Source organism: Aythya fuligula, chromosome 1, assembly GCF_009819795.1.
Source record: "Aythya fuligula isolate bAytFul2 chromosome 1, bAytFul2.pri, whole genome shotgun sequence".
Lineage (NCBI taxonomy): Eukaryota > Metazoa > Chordata > Aves > Anseriformes > Anatidae > Aythya > Aythya fuligula.
In genome coordinates, this window is record NC_045559.1 from 96,249,121 (window position 1) to 96,267,604 (window position 18,484).

The window sequence follows — 18,484 nt, forward strand, 5'->3', positions numbered from 1 at the left end:
ACGGCAACAGCGGCGGCGGCGGCGGCCGGGCCCGGCCGACATTTTGTGGGCCGAGGTGTGTGCTGCGCCGGGGTCGTCGGGTTGGGGGTGGGGGTTGACTTGTGCATAGAAAATATATGTTATCGTTGAGTTGTCGGGGATGCTGAGCTATAAAGGGCCCTCTGCGGTGGCCGGGGCAGCCTTGGTATCGCAGCGCTTGAGTGTGAATAGTTGAAGTGAGTTAGGTGGGGTGGTTTAACGCCGGCTAGTTCGAAAGGGGCCTGCAGCTCTGCTGTGCGCATCTCTGCCTCGGGAGCTCACAGGCAGCACCTACGCGTGCGGTGAGGGCTCTGGGTTGCTGCTTAAGCTGGGCGCTGGTGATTGCAACAGCGGGTTGCAGGCACGTCTGATGCCCTTTATGTAGGCTGTAAGCCCTAGGAGCGTTTTAAGTTCTTGCATTTCCTCCTTTTCTGTTGTATGAGTACCTGTGAGGTTCTTACCTCCTCGGTGCAACTGTCCCTTGTCCGCTCACGCTGCAGGGTTAGGGGTGTACACGCGAGCTGAGGGATGCAGCTTGCTGCCTGCAGGTTGTTCTGCAGCGCTTTTCTTTGAGTTAGTTTGGCACACTGTAAGAGTTGGTGATGTTTCAAATAGACTGGAATATTTGGGAATGGAAAAATGTAAATATATTTCTTGTTCTTACGGAAGTCTTACTTCAACATCTTCCACAATATTCCATGCTTGCCAAATTGCGGTTAGCAAGCTAGCACTTCTGTAGTGCTTCACCAGAACTTTGTATCTGGAAACTTTTCTAAAGCTTCAGTGCTTGAGGTTATGTATTTTGAAGGGCCACTGCTGCGCTCAGCCAATTAACGCTTGACTGATCTCCACGTTACAGGCTGTCATAAGTCAGATCAAAAATGTGAAATAGTTGGAGGTTTCCTATTGAAAATTTCATTATGTTTATTTCATTTTGTGGACCTCATCCTCTAGAATGTATATATATGTGTGTGTGTGTGTGAGGCCTGATTGCACTAGGAAGTAATGTGTTTTGGAGCAGGGGGTTGTCAGGTTAATTTGATAATAAACACTAAGTCTTAATCTGCTTTTGATGCTTGTTTGCATAATAAAGTAGTAGGGAATAAAATAAAGGGAGTTAGAAGAAAACTCATGACTTTTATTTGAGGGAATGTCTATAACTGATGTTGGACTTGTTTAATCTGGTGACAACAACATGTAGCATACCTGGCCACTCTAAAGAAGTGCAACCAAATGCCTTTAAGTGATATTTTTTCATCATTTTCTTTCTAACTTTCTGGGGTAATAAAGCTTGCGGTTTGAGCTACCCAGTGTTTGTGTGTTCTCTTTATTAAGAGAAAAAACAACCCTGGCCATTCCATGAAATTCCTCTGGCATTAATAAAATACTTTATTATTGAAAGTGTCACACGTTTGCTTTTATCTGTTTGTTGAAATTTTCTCCGAGGACTTTATTCAGGCTAGACAAAGTTTATTCTCCTTTGAAAGCATGTTCAGCCAAATGCCCCACGGGAAAGCATGATGAAAGTACCTCCTAATATGCAACTGCCGGGTAACTTCAGTGTCTGGACAGGAGCAGGAGTTCAGCTTCCATGTGATGTGCAGGTGAATGTTGCCTGCCTTTGTGTCTGTTGAACCCGTTATAATCAGTTTCTATTTGTAGTGCATGAGCTCCCAATTTCCACGTGTTAATATCGTCAAAGCCCATTACAATTACAGTTTGAATTGAGTTGACAGAGGTTGCTTTATTTACTTCAGGGTTCAGCAAATCACGTAGCAGGTGCTGAAGAAGGTAGATGTTGTTTTGCTTTGTTTGACAAATTACAGTGGCTGACAGGACTATTGACAGCTTGAAGTAAAAGCTACTTTACCTCCTTTCTGTCCGTTCAGCGGAAGGTAAGGAGGTGTTGCCCTCGTGCTTCTATTGGTGTGCTTGGGACACCGGCAGCGTGGCTGCCCAGTGAATCGAGGACGCTGTGTTACATCGGCAGGGCTATAAACAGCCAATCTCCTTTAGCATCAGGGCTTCTTCGCTATAATCAGCTTACACACCATTTGCTTATTACACCGAGCAAACCTGCTGCGGCACTGTTTGGACAGTGTCTTATTCGTGCTGGCCTTTTAAAAGTTTAAGGACTTCTTATCCACATGCCCACCTACTGTGCTAGTGCTGCTGTATATGTAACCCTTTTCCAACGGCTGTTCCTGTCTCTGATTTTCTGAACAACAGGTGATCGCTGTGCATTTCAGCCAGAATCATGGGACTGTTTGACAAGCTAGCAGGATGGCTTGGGCTGAAGAAGAAGGAGGTTCATGTTTTGTGCCTTGGTTTGGACAATAGTGGCAAAACAACAATCATAAATAAACTTAAACCTTCAAACGTAAGTAGTCTACTTAGTTTACTGTTGATGTTTTACTCTAGAGTTGATGTCTGTTTAAACTGTTTTTGCATGCTTTTATACTGATTGTGATCATGAAAAAGATGTGAAGAATTTTTTGATTTAGTACAGCGGTACGAATGCATTTTGCAAATTTCAAACCAACTAAAACTAAATGTCGGCAACCACGTGCATGTTATGAAAACATTTACCAAAACCAGTGTTAACATGGCACATCTTTTAAGATCACTCAGTAAAGAGGGGTTTATGATGGCTGAGATAAGGCTTGTGCATCTTGGTTATATGCATTTGGAATATAGTGGGTTTTTGTTGCTTATATCAGGACACAGATTTTTTTTTTTTAAATTCCGTTGATTTTTATTTTTTTGAAGAGTACCACTGGGCATTGTTTAAAAATGTAACTCAGTAAAAGAACCTTTTATTCGTTGGAATTAGTATTCTAATGAGAATGAAATAAATTTATAAATGAAAACTATAAAATTGCTTACTGTCTGTTGCCAATCATTTGGGGGAATTGCTGCAATTTGTAACAGAAAAAATTATATATATGTATATAATATCTATACATACATATACATACATAAGCACCATTATATATGTGTGTGTGTGTGTGTATATATTTATATATACACACATACAATTTTTGAAACCTTCCCTGTAGCAGGGTTTTTTTGTCAGGATCACCTTAGTAAAGGTGTCCTAACTAGAGCTAAATACTGACTTTAAGATTTATCACAGGGATAGATATAAAAGAAGGTCCTGAGGGATTAACTTGATTAAATAGAATTTTTCTCCTTTGCTTTACAGTAAGTCATGTAATGAGAATTTACTTCTGAATATTTTCTTTTAATGTGATATTTTAGGAGGGTGGCTTTGCATTCAACTTGCATAAGTCCTATCTTAGCAAGACTTGGCAAATTCTCTAATGTGCAACAAATGTCATTTGGTCAGACTTCATGAAATTGGTTTTAGTGAGTTCAGTCAACAGATGATTTTCAGCTCTGGATATTCTTCAGAACAGTGTAGTCTTCTCAAGAGCAAGTGCTGCTTTGCTGTAGGAACAATATATCAATTGCCTGGCAATTAGAAGTGTTGCTCTGCCTGCCTGTGGTTGTATCTGCTGGGCCTCATAAATACATTTGAAATAGAGGAGATGATATTATTCCTTTAACATTTATTTTGCACAGATTTTCCCAGTTGACAAGAACTGCTGACTAAACCGTTTAGGATGGTGAAATACCATTTTCACAATAAAACTGTAGATGGATAAACTATGCTTGTTTCAGTTGTATGGGAAGGATAACAGTGTTTTTAATAAGGAGCTCTAGGAAGTCTGTGAAAGGATTGTGTATCACTTTCTCGGCTCTATAATCTGAGGACTTCTGTAATCTAAATGTGATCTGTAATCTAAATGTAACCTTTCTCCCTGCTCAGTATTTTTACTTCCGAAAGGAGCTATTATTCTGTTGTACCGATTTAGCTGAGAGGTTACTTCACTAGCTCAGCAGTAAATCTGGTTACCAGTCAGGTCTATTAATAACACTTCAAGTTTTGGCCATTCTTCCAGTGATCGTGTAGTTTGAGTAGAGCTACGATTAGGCCCTTGCGTAGTGTCTGCAGTACACTTCCCAGCCTCAGACAGAACAGAACCTTCCAGACAAATTGAGTACAGCTTGTCTGACATGTAGACAGAAGTATACCCTCTTCTGTCAAAGAGGCTTTGGGCATTGTGCAGTCTTGTTTGTGCTGACCTTGTGGTTGTAAAGAGTGCACGAGTATTTTGAACTTTAACCTCAGTCATAGTCTTCAAGCTGTCACATTAACATATCTCATCTTTATTTCTTAGGTAACGTCCACATGTACACACACAGTCTAATGTAATCTCACTTTTAAGGATGAAATGTCTTCAGTGCTCTTGTCCAATTGTATCTACTGTTTTTCCTAGATAATAATTCACAATCAAGGTTTTTCACTATGCTTTTCTGGGAATTTATTTAGAAATAGTATGTAGATTTATAAAAAAAATCTTTTGTATTGCATTGTGTTTTTGCATATTGTATTTTGTATTGGGAAAAATAGATGTGTAATATATTCATGTTACCAATATATTTCAATATTTATGTGTTTTCTAATTTGATTTAAAAATGTGTACTTTCTCTTATAGGCTCAAACTCAGGACATCGTTCCAACAATAGGATTCAGTATAGAGAAATTCAAGACATCCAGGTAGCAGTTTCTTTAATTTTCTCCCTTTTAACGGTAATAGTGTACAACAGTTGGACTTGCATCACATTTTTAATATAATGTAACTGAGCATAATGGTGTGCTGGCCTATTGAAGTGTTATGTAGCCTGCTGCAGTATTGTAACATCCAGGTGTCTTAGCTGCAATTCTGGACTGACAGTGTTAAAATATATTCCGTGTTTTGCACTGCTATAAAACTATATATGTAAAGTATTTTTTTTTTAATTTTTTGGTAATAAAAGCTTTGCAGTAGTATGTTACGAGCATCTGATTTCTTTCTTAACTGTTTCAGACTGGGACACTGTTACAGTCTTGAGGACAGGCAGTTACTTAGGTGGCAACCTGTATTCCGATAAGCACTCTCACTGGAGAGACTCTGAGGAGATTGCTGTCTAATCTCATTAAATGAAAAATGGTGGTTAAAGCCTTAGCAATGGAAAGATGTCAGGGGCAAAGGTCAGGAAAGGAACAAATTATTGGCTGAGTGAAGGCCAAGATGTTAGGAAAGCTAGGATGTATGTAAGGGATATGGTGAGGCAAAAATGTTTCAAAGAGGTAACATTAGATACTAATTTATTATTTTGTAACCTTCATTGTGTATTTTTAATGGGTGCAGTCAGTCTGCAAGACAATTGTTTCCTCCTTGAGCTGACATATGGGATTGATGGGGTTCCTGTTTTTCCAGGAGGCTCACAGCTGTATTCTGTCTCAGTAAAGCACATAAGACAGGTTTGGGTGTGTGAGAATGTAAATCCATTTATATTACTTTCCTTTATTCTAGTCCTGTAACAGGAGAAGTGACCTGCGATTATAAAATGTAGAATGTTTAACCAAAAAAAAAAAAGTTCTAGTATTACAATCAAAACCTTGTTTTGGAGTTGTTAAGAACTTTTTTACGTGGCAGGGCAGCTGGTCTAGAACCTGGTAATGTCTGGATATAGACTGGAAAGAATGTTTTGAGACCTTCTCATTTTGATATTGCTTCCACTCTGGAAGCTATGTGGGACTACCCAAAATAGAAAAACCTAGTATTGCTTTCAGTGTTGCCTCTGTAAACATTTCAGAAGCAGATCAGAGTTTTCTTGTCATGTTCTGGAAGTTGACCTTGTGTTTAGCATTTGTGTGAAATCTCAAACTTGCAGAGACTGTCCTTTGTAGCTTGGTCACCTGCAGAAACCTGTTAGTGCCAGAATGTGATGCTTCTCTGAAGGGAGAGCAGGGTGTGTTTTTTTGTTTGTTTGTTTTTAGTTATTGGGTTTTTTAAAGTTCAGCCTACAGAATGTTTTTGATGCTGTTGATGCCTGTCTAAGGACAGAATTTAAGACAGGATGTGCATTTTAAGTCATGGCTCTTCCAAATTTTATATATTCAACATTGTAAACAACATTCAATGATAATGTGATCAAAAGAGAGGCTGAATGCGAGCTTATTTTGTATTCAGTGCAACTTCCTGTAATTGATTTAGTTCTTTTTGCAGAGAATAAACATTTCTTCTGTTGTGAAGTATTTCTATGATAAGACCACAAAGCTGGGTGGGATAGTTTTGACGGCAGATACAGCAGCCAAAGTTCCTTTTGGAATCATTCACAGATAGTTGGGATTCAAGTTGATCTGGCTCTTTCTGTCAGGGTAGCAAAGTAAATGGTTTGGTTTTGGTTTTGTTCTTTGTGGCTGATTTTCTTTTCTTTACAGTTTGTCTTTCACAGTGTTTGATATGTCAGGCCAAGGCAGATACAGAAACCTCTGGGAACATTACTACAAGTAAGCCTATTATTTGTTTTAAAGCATTGCTGTTCATATTAGCAGGCATGTACATTGTATAGATGGAAGTCTAATAATACCTAGTGCTTAGAAATGAGTTAGAGAAGAACTGTGCCTGGTGTTTGATAGGAGGTTGGTCTGGTTAAGTACAACTACTTTAAAAAGAATTGATATGCTCTTAATTATCATACTTTTGGGGACATCTTGTTATCTCAAAGATTGGAGGAGTGTGCTACAGGTAAGATTTAAAAACAAAAAATCCTTTAAGAAAGTACCAAGATAAATTAGGTCTCTTACTTTTCTGCTCTTCTGTAAGAGACTTTTAAGAGCCAAAAGATATTGGTTGGTGGCTGAGGGTTGCCTTTTTTATTTCTTCAATATGTGAGGAGCCTCAGAGGATGAGGTGACACACGTAAACTAAGAATTTGATCAAGTATTCTCAAATGTCACTTATGAAGTAGGATGTAGGATTTTATAACATTATGGTTCTCATAGAATCACAGAATGGTTTGGGTAGAAAGGCACCTTAAAGATCCGTTCAGTTAGAACCCTGCTGCAATGGACAGGGACCCCTCCCACCAAACCAGGTTGCCCAAAGCCCCATCCAGCCTTGAACACCTCCAGGGATGGGGCATCCACAGCTTCTGTGGGCAGCCTGTGCCAGGACCTTCACTCTTCTGAGTGAAGAATTTCTTCCTTATAGGTAATCTAAATCTAGTTTAACTAGTATTCTAGTTTAAAGCAGTTACCCCTTGTCCTGTCACTACACACTCTAGTAAAGAGTATCTCCACATCTTTCCCGTAGGCCCCCTTTAAATACTGGAAGGCTGCTCTAAGGTTTCCCTGGAGCCTTCTCTAGGCTAAACAACCCCAACCTGTCTTCACAGAAGAGGTGCTTCAGCCCTCTGAGCATCTTTGTGGGCACCCCCTGGACCTGCTCTAGTAGGTCCACGTCTCTTGTAATAGGGGCCCCAGAGCTGGATGCACTGCTCCAAGTAGTGACTTACTGGTAATAGATACTATTGTCTATTTTTCTAGCTTCTGATGAAACTTGAAGCTTTTTCTGTTGTTTCATTGGCATTCTGTAATACCTGTTACTGATCAACAGAAGGTGAACATTATTATATCACACAGAAACAGCTTGTGTTCTCCATTCAGGAGATTATAATATCATTTAAATATTCAATTAATATTAAGTGTGATAAATCTCATAGTATTCTGTAACTAAGGATTAACACTTCATCTTCGTTCCATCAAAATTGTGTTAACAATTTGAAGACTTGTGTGGGCATCGCTTTCAAGAGCGTTAGATGTCTGTTTCCCAAAACTTTTAGATTTCAATGGCTGATGCCCTTAGGCTGCACTCAGAATGCTAGCTGAGTGTTTCATAAGCAAATGATTTTTCTGTCTAATGTATTTAATGCAGTAAATTACTCCTTGTATGCCACAAACTGCTTTTTTAATGTTAATGGGAAAGGAGTTTCTTAGTTAATGCTGACAGTGAAAAGTACACTTGTATCCACTTTTGTTCCTGCAGTCAAATACTGAAGATTAACTTCTGCTAAAAATAATATAAAATAATTAAGTACTGTTTAGTTTACAAAGTTAAGCTAGATTTAACTTTATAAGAACAGCAAAATGTCAGTTAATTCAGATCAAATATCTGCATTGAAGTAGTTGCTTCAAAGTACTTAAAGTTTTCCCTTATACTTGGCTTGAACCTATCTTCCAGGTTGTCCCCAAAAGACAGGTGTCTTAATTATTTGTAAATTTATGTTGTGTTCCTGTCACTGCTACCTGTTTGTGAAGTTATTTTGTGTTAGTAAATGCATGCTAGGACTCCGTTTCCTAGCATTGTACACTCAAACCTTTTGATTATTAGCTGAAACAGTCAAAGTATTTTTTTTTGTTTACTATTCAAGTTCTTCTGTATTTCACAAAATAATGGATGTTCTCCTGCAGTCTTAGACTGGTCAAGATATTTCTTTTTGTCAGTGGTGACTCGTTTTTGTTTGTTTTGTTTTGTTGATGGGGTTTTTGTCTGTAAGATAGTACTGAGGGGTATGGTTGGCAGGTGAGGAAGTACCTTTAATTGTCTCTCAGAGAAAAAGGACAAATAACTATGACATTAACATGTAAATTAAGAATACCTTTTGTGCATCTCCTATAGCTGTTCTTCTGAATTGATCGGACTTTATTTTGATTTCAAATAAGTTTCAATAAATGAAATATGAATTATAAATAATATGCTGAAAACAGGAGTTGAATGGCGCATTTACATTTTGACAGTGGTCATTTTGCCAGCAAAATGTCTTGATAATTTGCAATAGTAGAAAGTTTGTACCTGTTTTTAAAAAGTTTAAAAAAAAAAAATAAAATCCTATTTATGCAGACTTTTGTGAAAGTTAATCTGCATGTGCCTGTTTGTTAAACAGCTGTTTTTCTTTAAAAATAAAATCAACTTCAATTTTAAAAGAAAAATTATAAATAAAATTGTTTTAGTGTAGGAAACAAAGGATTTTTACAAAAAGCTACCTACAGGTTTACTTTGTGACCGCACTGTCAGCATAGCAGTCAGTTATGTTTTCAGAGTTCACTTTTCAGTCTCAGTCGTGAAATCATGATTTCTGAAGAGGCTGTTGTGTACATTGAACCTTGGAAGAGTCATGTAGCTAACAATCTCAAGTCTAAAAAAATGTGTGCGGGTTGTCAAAAGGTTGAATTTCAGAAATAGGGCTGGATTCAAATGTTAATGGCAAATAACAGAAATTAGAAGAAAAAACAGGTTTGTTTGCTTTTTTGGTGTTTCTTCTGAAGCCTTTTCTTAATCACAGTTTAAGAGAACCTATAATTTGCCTCTTTGCTCTTTTTATGTTATGCAGAGAAGGCCAAGCCATTATTTTTGTCATTGATAGCAGTGACAAATTAAGAATGGTTGTGGCCAAAGAAGAACTTGACACTCTTCTGAATCATCCAGGTGAGGAGGCTTTTTTCCCCTTGTGTCTCCATATTCGTTATGTTGTTGTAAGAACAGCTCTTATTAACTGACACATTCTGCATTCTGAATATTTTATAAATATTTTAGACGTTCATGAATACTAGAATGAGAAAAATAGCCCTGGATAAGTGTGTTTTGTTTTGTTTTTAATATACCTATTCCGACTTACAAACTGATTGTCAGTTGGCTGCGTTTTGTTGGATTGCTTCTTCTTGGACTTCCTTCTTAATCAACATAGAACAAAAGTTGTGCTAGTTTGAAGAATAGTTGTTTGACCTTTTGGAAGCTGGAGAGCCTGTATACAGTGACTAACATACACAAAATTCCCTTGTCTAAATTTTTCCATGAAGACTAGTTCCTTTAATGTAAATTTATTTTTTTTTTTTTTTTATCTTCATGATCTTATCTTATTACTATTGCAAGATAGCTGGAAGTAAGGATACCAGGGTAGTTATACCAGTCAGTTTCAATTGCCTATAAGAGGATACGTGGGGCAGGACAGAATGTGAGAAGATTCATGGTGAGGCATTTAGTTTTAGGGGATTTTACTTTTTTTTTTTTTTTTTTTTTTTTTTTTTTCCCTATGGGGCTGTATTCTCTTAGATAAGTTTTGAGATCAGTCAACTCTTCCCTTCTTTGCCTTTCCATATGGCCAACACTATTGGAATCAAATTATGTATTTATATGCAATGTGCAATTTTGATTGACTTTCAGCACTGTAGTAGCTGTTCTGAGTAGCCAGAGCGTAAAACTACATGCAGGAAATTTAAAAGTGAAATCATACTGCAATTTCGTATTTATTAAACTGGTAGAGCCTTAACTTGTGGGGTTACAGTACTAGAAGTAAGAAAAGAGAAATACTTCTATATTTCTAACCAAGAATAGTATTGTGAGATAGGAGCCAATCATATTGCTATTGTTTCCTTTTCCATGCAGGCTGTATATAATACATGCTCAGCTACAGCATCTTTACTGATGAGCTCATATGTGAGCTGACTGGGCCCTCATCGTCTCACCTTCAGAGGAACGGGCCACTTTGAGTGTAGACACTGAAAGGACAGGCTTGCAAAGTTCAAGGGGAGGGAGGAGGTTAACCGAGGGCTGCAGGTGGATTATGTAAGGATCAGGGAACCCTAACAAAGCAGGTATTAACCACACTGGTAAACAGGTGATTCTGTTGATACAAGGGAAGCCACGTAAGAATAAGGATAGGAGGTAGACAAAACTGCAGTATGTAGAGCTTTATTATAACACAAAAGAGTAAAAAGCATTAAGACTGAGGATTTGCAATTTTGGGTATAGTATTTAGGTATTAACAGGTTACAAATACTGATCTAACAGGTCAGCACTCTTCAGCTTTTGATACGCTTATATTTTTTCATTCTCAAAGATGGTGGCTGTGGCCACCTGGTGTATTCCCCAGCACCAAGGAAGGGCGCTATTATATTTTTGCCTTGGGGCAGCTCGGGTAAAATGCAGCAATAGTGTTCCTATTTTATCCTTTGGAATTTTGACAGGTCTTAATTCAAGAGAGCCAAAGGGAATAATTTTTGATAAAAGTAGCTATTAACCAAATCAATCTATAACTGTTTTACTACAGCAATATTTGTATTTGCATTACTGTTGTTCCACCCTTCTTCTACATGCCCTGTTTTCTCCCCTTCTGTGCTTCTGCCTCTGTGATCCCCCTCTAGTGGTTTAAATGAACATGCTTACAGTTTAAGTGGATGCTGGGTAATAACCTTGAATAGATTCCCGTCCCTGAAACTCTTAGCAATCCTTCAGTAAAACAGGCTTTGCCTGAAGTGGTCAGGTGAAAGGGAATGTGAAATGTAAAGCATTAATGGTGGTAGAAGTTATACTAGCGGGGATTGTTCTGAAGATCAAAACTACTACTTCTGATAGTGGACTGTGCACGCTACAAATAACAGCTTGTTTAATGATCACTGTTACCTTATTACTTCAGCATTTTGCAAGATCACCCTCATTAGATACCTAGTAGATTACCTAGTCAGACGTTGACTCTTGGGTCACTTGACCTCCAGCACATGCTTCTAAAATAAAATGAAATTTCTATACGTTTGAAATGCTTTGTATAAAATTACACATTGCATGTCTCTAGTGTCTGTCTTTTTTTTTTTAACGTGTTATCTTATAACTTATTGCAACAAGCAAATGTTAGCTTTCCATCAATAACTGCAAAAAGATGGGGGGAAGGGGAAATTATAGTAGGAAACAATACAGTAGGAAAAAATGCGTCTGTTTGTCAGTTTATTTAGCAAATATCTTTAAGTGTGCATTTATGAGTCTATGTGGGTAGGTACCCATTTTCAAGTACTTAATGAAAAAGAAAACTAGTGAGAGCTCCTTGGTAAACTTGGCTATCTGCGTATGTGATGTTAACAAACTTCTGTGGTTCCAATATATCCATAAACTGCAACCTGTGAGTGCGAGAGTTCATTTAACTGTACTTTAGGTTACTGTAAAAGTATCAGTTGGGAGACACAAAAGCTATTCAACTAATCAAAATTTTGGAATCAAAACAGAAATTTAATTGTATTCTTTCTGTGTTTCTATTTTAAGGCCTTTGATTCATGTTAGAGGAAAAAGTAGTTCCAGGTAGGGTAAACAGTTGTGAAAACATCAGCGTTTTGTTGAGCACTCACGATCTCTGAGTATGGTTGTAGTAGTAGTATCTCCCCTGGATTTGTGGGAAGGTTCAGTAAAAGCATAATTAAGAAGTTCAATTCATTTCAGTGTTAGAGTTGTGTTTTTTGTTTTTTTTTTTAAAGATGTTCTGCCACCCTTCCCAGCAGGGTCAGCTGACTTGTTTGGAGGTTCTGAATAAAACCTTAACTTGTTTCCTATGGGAAACAACCTCTTCACTTTACTATTCTAAGAAGCATCTCTATGGTAATTTTCATCAGTTTTATTTTTAAAGATCTTTTCCCATGAAAAATTTATGGGTTGATTCAAATCCAAATTTTCCCAAATCCCACAATTAATCTTTTTAAATAATGTGGAACAATTTCTGTAGCTGGCACTGATACTAGTAATTTTTTGCCAGCTTTATTCTCTTCAACCTGGCAGATGTATGCTTTGTTTCGTTGCAATGACTCTTTAGCCTTTCATGGTAATCAGCGAGGCTGTTGCATGTATAAATACACCAGAAACTAGCAGTGTATCAGGGTCCTTGGTTTGGACTATGGTTCCCACTATTAACTACGAAGAGCTTCTGGAAGAGAAGTCTTTGTTCAAGTGAAGGTCAGATAAGGGATGTCCTGATGTCTGCATCTTTTATTATTTTATGAATTTTAAAGAAAGTCGTGGATGTACTCCAGGATGCTAAAAAATAGTGCAGACTACTCATATGCATCTACTTTTGGGAGGATATGAAGGAATGCAAATAATTTTTCTGGTCACTTTACACATCCAATCTTCACTAAACAGAGGCACACAGTATTTGTAGGAAATTGCTTGAACTCCTGTTCCTCAGCTTCACCAGCAACTTCTACCTACAGCTTTAAATATATGTATAAGGTAGGGGGAGATCCCAAAGCCTACCAGAAAGTTTGAGCTTTCTTGAAGCATGCATCAGAGGCCATGTGACCCAACAGTGTGCATCTTGGTAGGATACAACCTTCAAAGAATTGCAGTTGCAGGTGAGCAGAATACCTTCTTGTATTGTTTGTAGTTTGTTACTTGCAGAGATTGTGTTGCATATTGTCATGGTTCTTCTATTTCTGCTTGTGCCTAGATATTAAGCACCGTCGACTGCCTATTCTGTTCTTTGCTAACAAGATGGACCTCAGGGATGCAATATCATCTGTGAAAGTATCTCAGTTATTGTCATTAGAAAACATCAAAGACAAGCCCTGGCATATCTGGTAATCTTTCATTTTATTTTTATTTTTACTCTTTTATTGGTGACAATTTGTATTCATGTTTTAGTTCTATCATGCCACTCAGTATTATGTAAGACGAAACTAAATCTACCAGATAAAATGCTGGTCTCCCGTATGTGGAATGAGAGGAAACATTACAATACTTGCTATGAAATACATTTTATAGGCACGATACAATACATTCATGTAGACTGTGAGTAGAAAATTTTCGCAAGAGAACTGTTACCCAAATAATGAAATCGAGAACTTCAGTGAAATTGAAAAGCAATGTTCTTATCAGAAGAGTAGCTGCGCCTATTTTTTGCTGGGAAATTGTGTGGAATTGCCATCCGTGTTGCTGCTGGATTGTCTTGCGGGATAAATAATAATCAACAGCGAAGCCTTTAGAGTTGTTTTCTCTCAGTCTCCAGGTGCTGCTGTTAAAAGATCCCTTAGTAAGCTGTTCCTGTGGGAATTCAGAGAGACAGTATTGCACCACATAATGTCTGAGGGTTTTTTTTTGGTTTTAAGAACTATCCTATTTTCTTTCTGAAGGATGTAAAGCTTTCCTATAAATAAAAGAATTGTGTCCATGTTGACAGGGGAAAAAACCCTTTCTGCTCAGAAGTTCTTTACAGAAGTTAGATTTTTAGCTTACAAAAGCTCATATATTGTAAACTAAAATTGATATCAGCAGCTAAATGCTGCTGAAAACTGAGATTTTCATTTTAGGTCCTTTAATAATTAACTTGATTACCTGGGCATTGTTTTGGGATTGTTGCTTTACACCAATGAATTCCCAAGCTCCTTGAGAAATAATTGTATAGATAACCACAAAGCAGTGTAGATTCACTGCTGTGTTAATTTTCATAAGCTGCTGAATGAGGGGCCTTAAACAGTTGTACCCCTGTGATTCAAAGGGTAAATTCACACTGTTCTCATTGTGGCCTAATATAAACAAACAGTCCTAGGGTGGCTGTTAGAAGAAGTGCGTATTCACAGTGTACAGTACTTGTTTCCTCCAGTACTCCAGCACCTTTGCTTTGTATAGGAACTGTGTGGGAGGAAGGAAGGTGCTACTTTGGTCTTTTAGACAGAAAACATATGTTTTACAGCATTTTCAGAGGGCGTTATTGAAGTGTATCTGCAGCAGAACAATACGGCTGCCTCATGTGGGAGGTCTTCAAGAGCCCCTCATGCTCTAAGAATGATTCCCCTGTCTCAGAACTGTAGTAGTTACTCAAAACTAAAATCACATCTTGAAATGTTCTTATATTGGGAAGGTACTGTAGAATTAATCCTTTGAGAAGCAGTCTTCTCCAGGTGCAGAAAACTTAAGCATACATGCTGCATTGCTGTTCTGTAAATTACAGGTATAGTGATGAGTTCATTGAAACTGGTATTATTACAAAGTCTTCATAATTTGATTTGTTGCTTTCAGTGCCAGTGATGCTCTTAAAGGAGAAGGTTTACAGGATGGTGTGGATTGGCTCCAAGGTATACAATATGTAATTCTCTTGCTCTATTCTCATTCTGTTAAACTCTTTTCATTTTGTAAGTTTTTTTTCTTTATTTCCTTTGTTTTCTTTCTGTCCATTTCTGCTCTCAGATCAAATCACACAGTGAGTACTGATGCTCTATCTCATACTTCCCTTTCATTTTTCTCCTTAACGTGCACGCAAACAGCATGTTAGTTCTCTGCCAAAAGTGTGTACTATGAAATGTTAATACATACTCTTGAAACAGTGCAAAACTTTCTTTTAGACAATAATAATACCTAGTGTTCCAGAACTTTAATTTGTATAGTGGTAGCTCAGTTTGTTCTTTAATTTATTCTTACTGGCCTGTTCCAGATTTCCATATCTTGTTGTTAAGCATTTGGAAATGGTGAATAAGCAGGCTAGAAACAAATACCCTGATTTTGATTTTTATTTTTTTTTGATGTAGAGCCCCCAGAAAAACTGCTTACATTGTAAAGATCCTAGCATATGCAGACACTCATAACCACATATAAAATAACAGATCTGTCTTATATGATGTATTGCATACACATTTTTTAATTGCAAACTTGGTGTGGTTGCTGTGTTATTTCCTTATGTTGTGTATTGGTAAGGATTGGGTCTCTATGGTCCTCCCATGTACTGCTAAATGTTTAGAATAGTGAAGTGTGGTATTGTTCTAATTTTAGTGCCCTCAATCTAAGTACATTGCTTACATTGTGAGTGTATTAGATAGTGGAGAATAATCTGAGTCTGAGAGCAAAGTGCTGTGCAAGGTTTGTCTAGATTGACGCGTTCTGTGCTTTGATAGCCACTAGATGTCAGCAATGTCCCAGAGTTAATGCCACCAAATTTCCTTCAAAGGTGTAGCTAAGTAGTATCAGACATTCTACCTGATTAACATTACCCCTCGTGTCCATGGATACCAGACTGTCCTTTCTACATAGAATCCTTTCTGTTAATTAGAAGGAGATAGTTGGTTTTACTACACTAGTACAGAATACAAAAAACATTTGGTCATGTTTTCAGATGAAGGTATACTCACTAAAAATAGCTTTTACAAAGAGATTGACTGCCTTACTGAGAAACGGACGCATCCTCCACCATCTAAAAGAGTTCTGTAGTAGAGAAGCAGCACCTTGCTACTGAGCTTCCTTCACTGCTGTATTTCATTACAGAGAGTAGATTCCAAATATAATACTATTTCCTAATTTTAGGCATAGTTCTGATTCCGTGATAACTTCCTGTGATTTCCAGGGTCTCCACTTGTCTTTGAGAAAACTTCTAAGTTTCAGTCCAAAGTTGGAGTTGATGATTTTGTATGTAGCTTCAAGCTACTTAAAGAGGTTCTCAAATGTTTATCTAAATATTTTCTGATGAAATATGATGATGATGCTGTCACTCACTTGTATAGCTCTTCAAGAATTTTAGCTATCTGTGAGAGTGAATAGCTATCATTTTCTGATTTGAAATTCTTCTTGGATGGGTTTTACCTAAAAAGAATTCTGATTAACTCCCATCTCAGTGTACCCTAAAAGCTTAAGTGGGGTTAGGTTTAAACTGAATTGTCACCTAAGCATGTGTGGTTTGGCAGTTACACTTTCAGTGGATGAAGATTTTATTTCAATTTCTACTATGATTCTCCTGCCCATTGCTAGAGCCCTGGAGGAGAAAAGTTGGAAGAACTCTGTTACATTGGTCTCTAAATCACAAGTGTCATAAACTTACGTGGAGGAACAGACACCTGGTTAATGAATGTTTTTTTCTCAACAACCATCCTTTTCTTAGTTACTTTTTGCAGATCCATTGTAGGTCTTTTGCAGACTCATAGCTTCCCTGGTTTCAGGAGGGATCAGGTTTTGCCTTTTTTTCCTCAGCAAGAGTTGAGATTGCTTATTTTCTCATTTTGTAATGTGGATTTCTATTGCAACACCATATCATCAGTAGGGTAAAACGAACCTGTCTCATGTCACACTAAACACGGCTGTCATTCCCTACTACTGCTTTTAATTAAATTGTGCTGACTTCCCCATATTGTAATGGGGATGCAGTATATTTATGCTAACTAAGAAAATCTTTGAAGTGAATTTGGAAGTGGCAATCAGGCTCTCAGTATGGAGAAGTGTGGTTACTGAGAGCAAGGATGTTTCCATGTGAATTATGCAAAAACAAACTTTAAATCCTTTGGTGTTCATTGCTGTCAGGGAGTTAATTCTAGTTTAGTTATGTGGAAGCTGAAATGCACGCTAGGAACTGAAATGTGTACTTCACAGCTCTCAGACCTTGTTCTCATCCTTTACCTTAAGCTTGTAAAGGATAAAAATTATGTAGACGGTTCTTCCTGTTTAATTAGCTATATTTGAGGAAAACTACTTGGTTGTGGAGGAATTTCAGAAGTGGTTGTGAGAGAAAACTGAAAACATCTCGAACTGGATTGTGCCCCATTATTTTAACTACACCAAAGTATCTGTTGATGTAGTTTCATAATTTGGACATACTGGGCTATGTTTTCAAAAAGCGAAATAAAACAATATTTCATCTTACTTGTATTTGATACTAGCTCTCTCTTTTTATTAACAGATCAGATCCAAGCAATGAAGACATGAGAGATAAATAAAAGATGTATGGTGTTCTCACAAGTTTTCTTAGTAGGTATATGAGATCTTGGAAAAGAAGAAAGACTTGAAGAATACAGCCAGTTCAGCTAAATATTCTGTGTTGATTTGTTTCCTTTTAGTATCACTTCCAGAAAAAATGCATTAGATAACATAGTACCTCAGGTAATGCACATCCATAAATAGAATTGAATCTTGGTGACTGGAGAGCATATTTTAAACCAAAAATGTGTAAATAATAAGCATCTGCATTCATTTTAGTTATAGTTGATAATTAGCCATCAAGAAGTGCCCCTGTGTTTTTTTGGGGAAGACAACTTTTAAGCAAGTGGTAAAATGTATATTCCTGAGGAAGAATAATTAGCACTTCCTGAAATAAAGCTGTATGAAATCCTTAAAATTTGGCACCTGCGAACAGTAGGTATTTCTGGCATTTTTTACTGTAAATTGTGACATAGGTTTTTTTAATAACCATCTGCAGTAGGCTACTAGAAGAATATTTTGATTGAAGTTACAAGGATTCAAATACTAAGTGCAGCTGTTACAAATGATTGCAGATGTTTTTAAGGAACTGCTCATAACGAAATGTTACAAACTGTTTTTGTGATATGCCATGGTTATATTTGCATTCCCATCAATAAAACTTCAAATGTACTGCATGTCACTTTTTTTAAGATAAATATGTTCATTGATTGCCTTTACATTATGGGGGTTCTTGGTTTTTAGTTCATTTCATTCAGAATTTTTGTCCATTTTATGATGAAAATAGCATTCTATACTGTAATAAAATGGTTCTCTCAATATATTTTTTTTTAATTGCATGCATTTGTTATACTTTCTGATAAGCTAGACTGCAGTTCCAGGTATTTGTGAAGCATACAATTGAAAATCATATTTTGGAAACAGTTAAGGGGCAGTTCACTAGTAAGTAGATCATTAATATGAAATATTTATTATACTTCTGTTATGTATAAAATGTTTTACTTTCAAGAGGGATTTTTAATAAACTTTTGAACTTCAACGATATAGTCTAACAAATTAAACCAGTGCTAAGCACTCTGTTTTTG

The 18,484-nt window shown here is 37.1% G+C and overlaps 1 protein-coding gene across 5 annotated transcripts; it reads left to right on the plus strand.

Annotated features, from left to right (window-relative positions):
• Positions 1 to 18,218, plus strand: ARL6 (ADP ribosylation factor like GTPase 6). 5 transcript variants are annotated; one of them, XM_032207729.1, is made up of 9 exons: positions 1 to 55; positions 2,248 to 2,398; positions 4,581 to 4,645; positions 6,353 to 6,421; positions 9,304 to 9,398; positions 13,177 to 13,306; positions 14,745 to 14,800; positions 14,913 to 14,925; positions 17,383 to 18,218. In XM_032207729.1, the coding sequence occupies exons 2-9, from the start codon at positions 2,276 to 2,278 to the stop codon at positions 17,417 to 17,419; spliced, it is 588 nt and encodes a 195-aa protein (XP_032063620.1). In that variant the 5' UTR covers positions 1 to 55; positions 2,248 to 2,275; the 3' UTR covers positions 17,420 to 18,218. The 5 variants fall into 5 exon arrangements, with proteins under 5 accessions (XP_032063620.1, XP_032063622.1, XP_032063623.1 ...); XM_032207731.1 differs by having other exon boundaries at positions 4,581 to 4,642; XM_032207730.1 differs by lacking the exon at positions 1 to 55 and adding an exon at positions 1,567 to 1,622.
• The last annotated feature ends 266 nt before the right edge of the window (positions 18,219 to 18,484 follow it).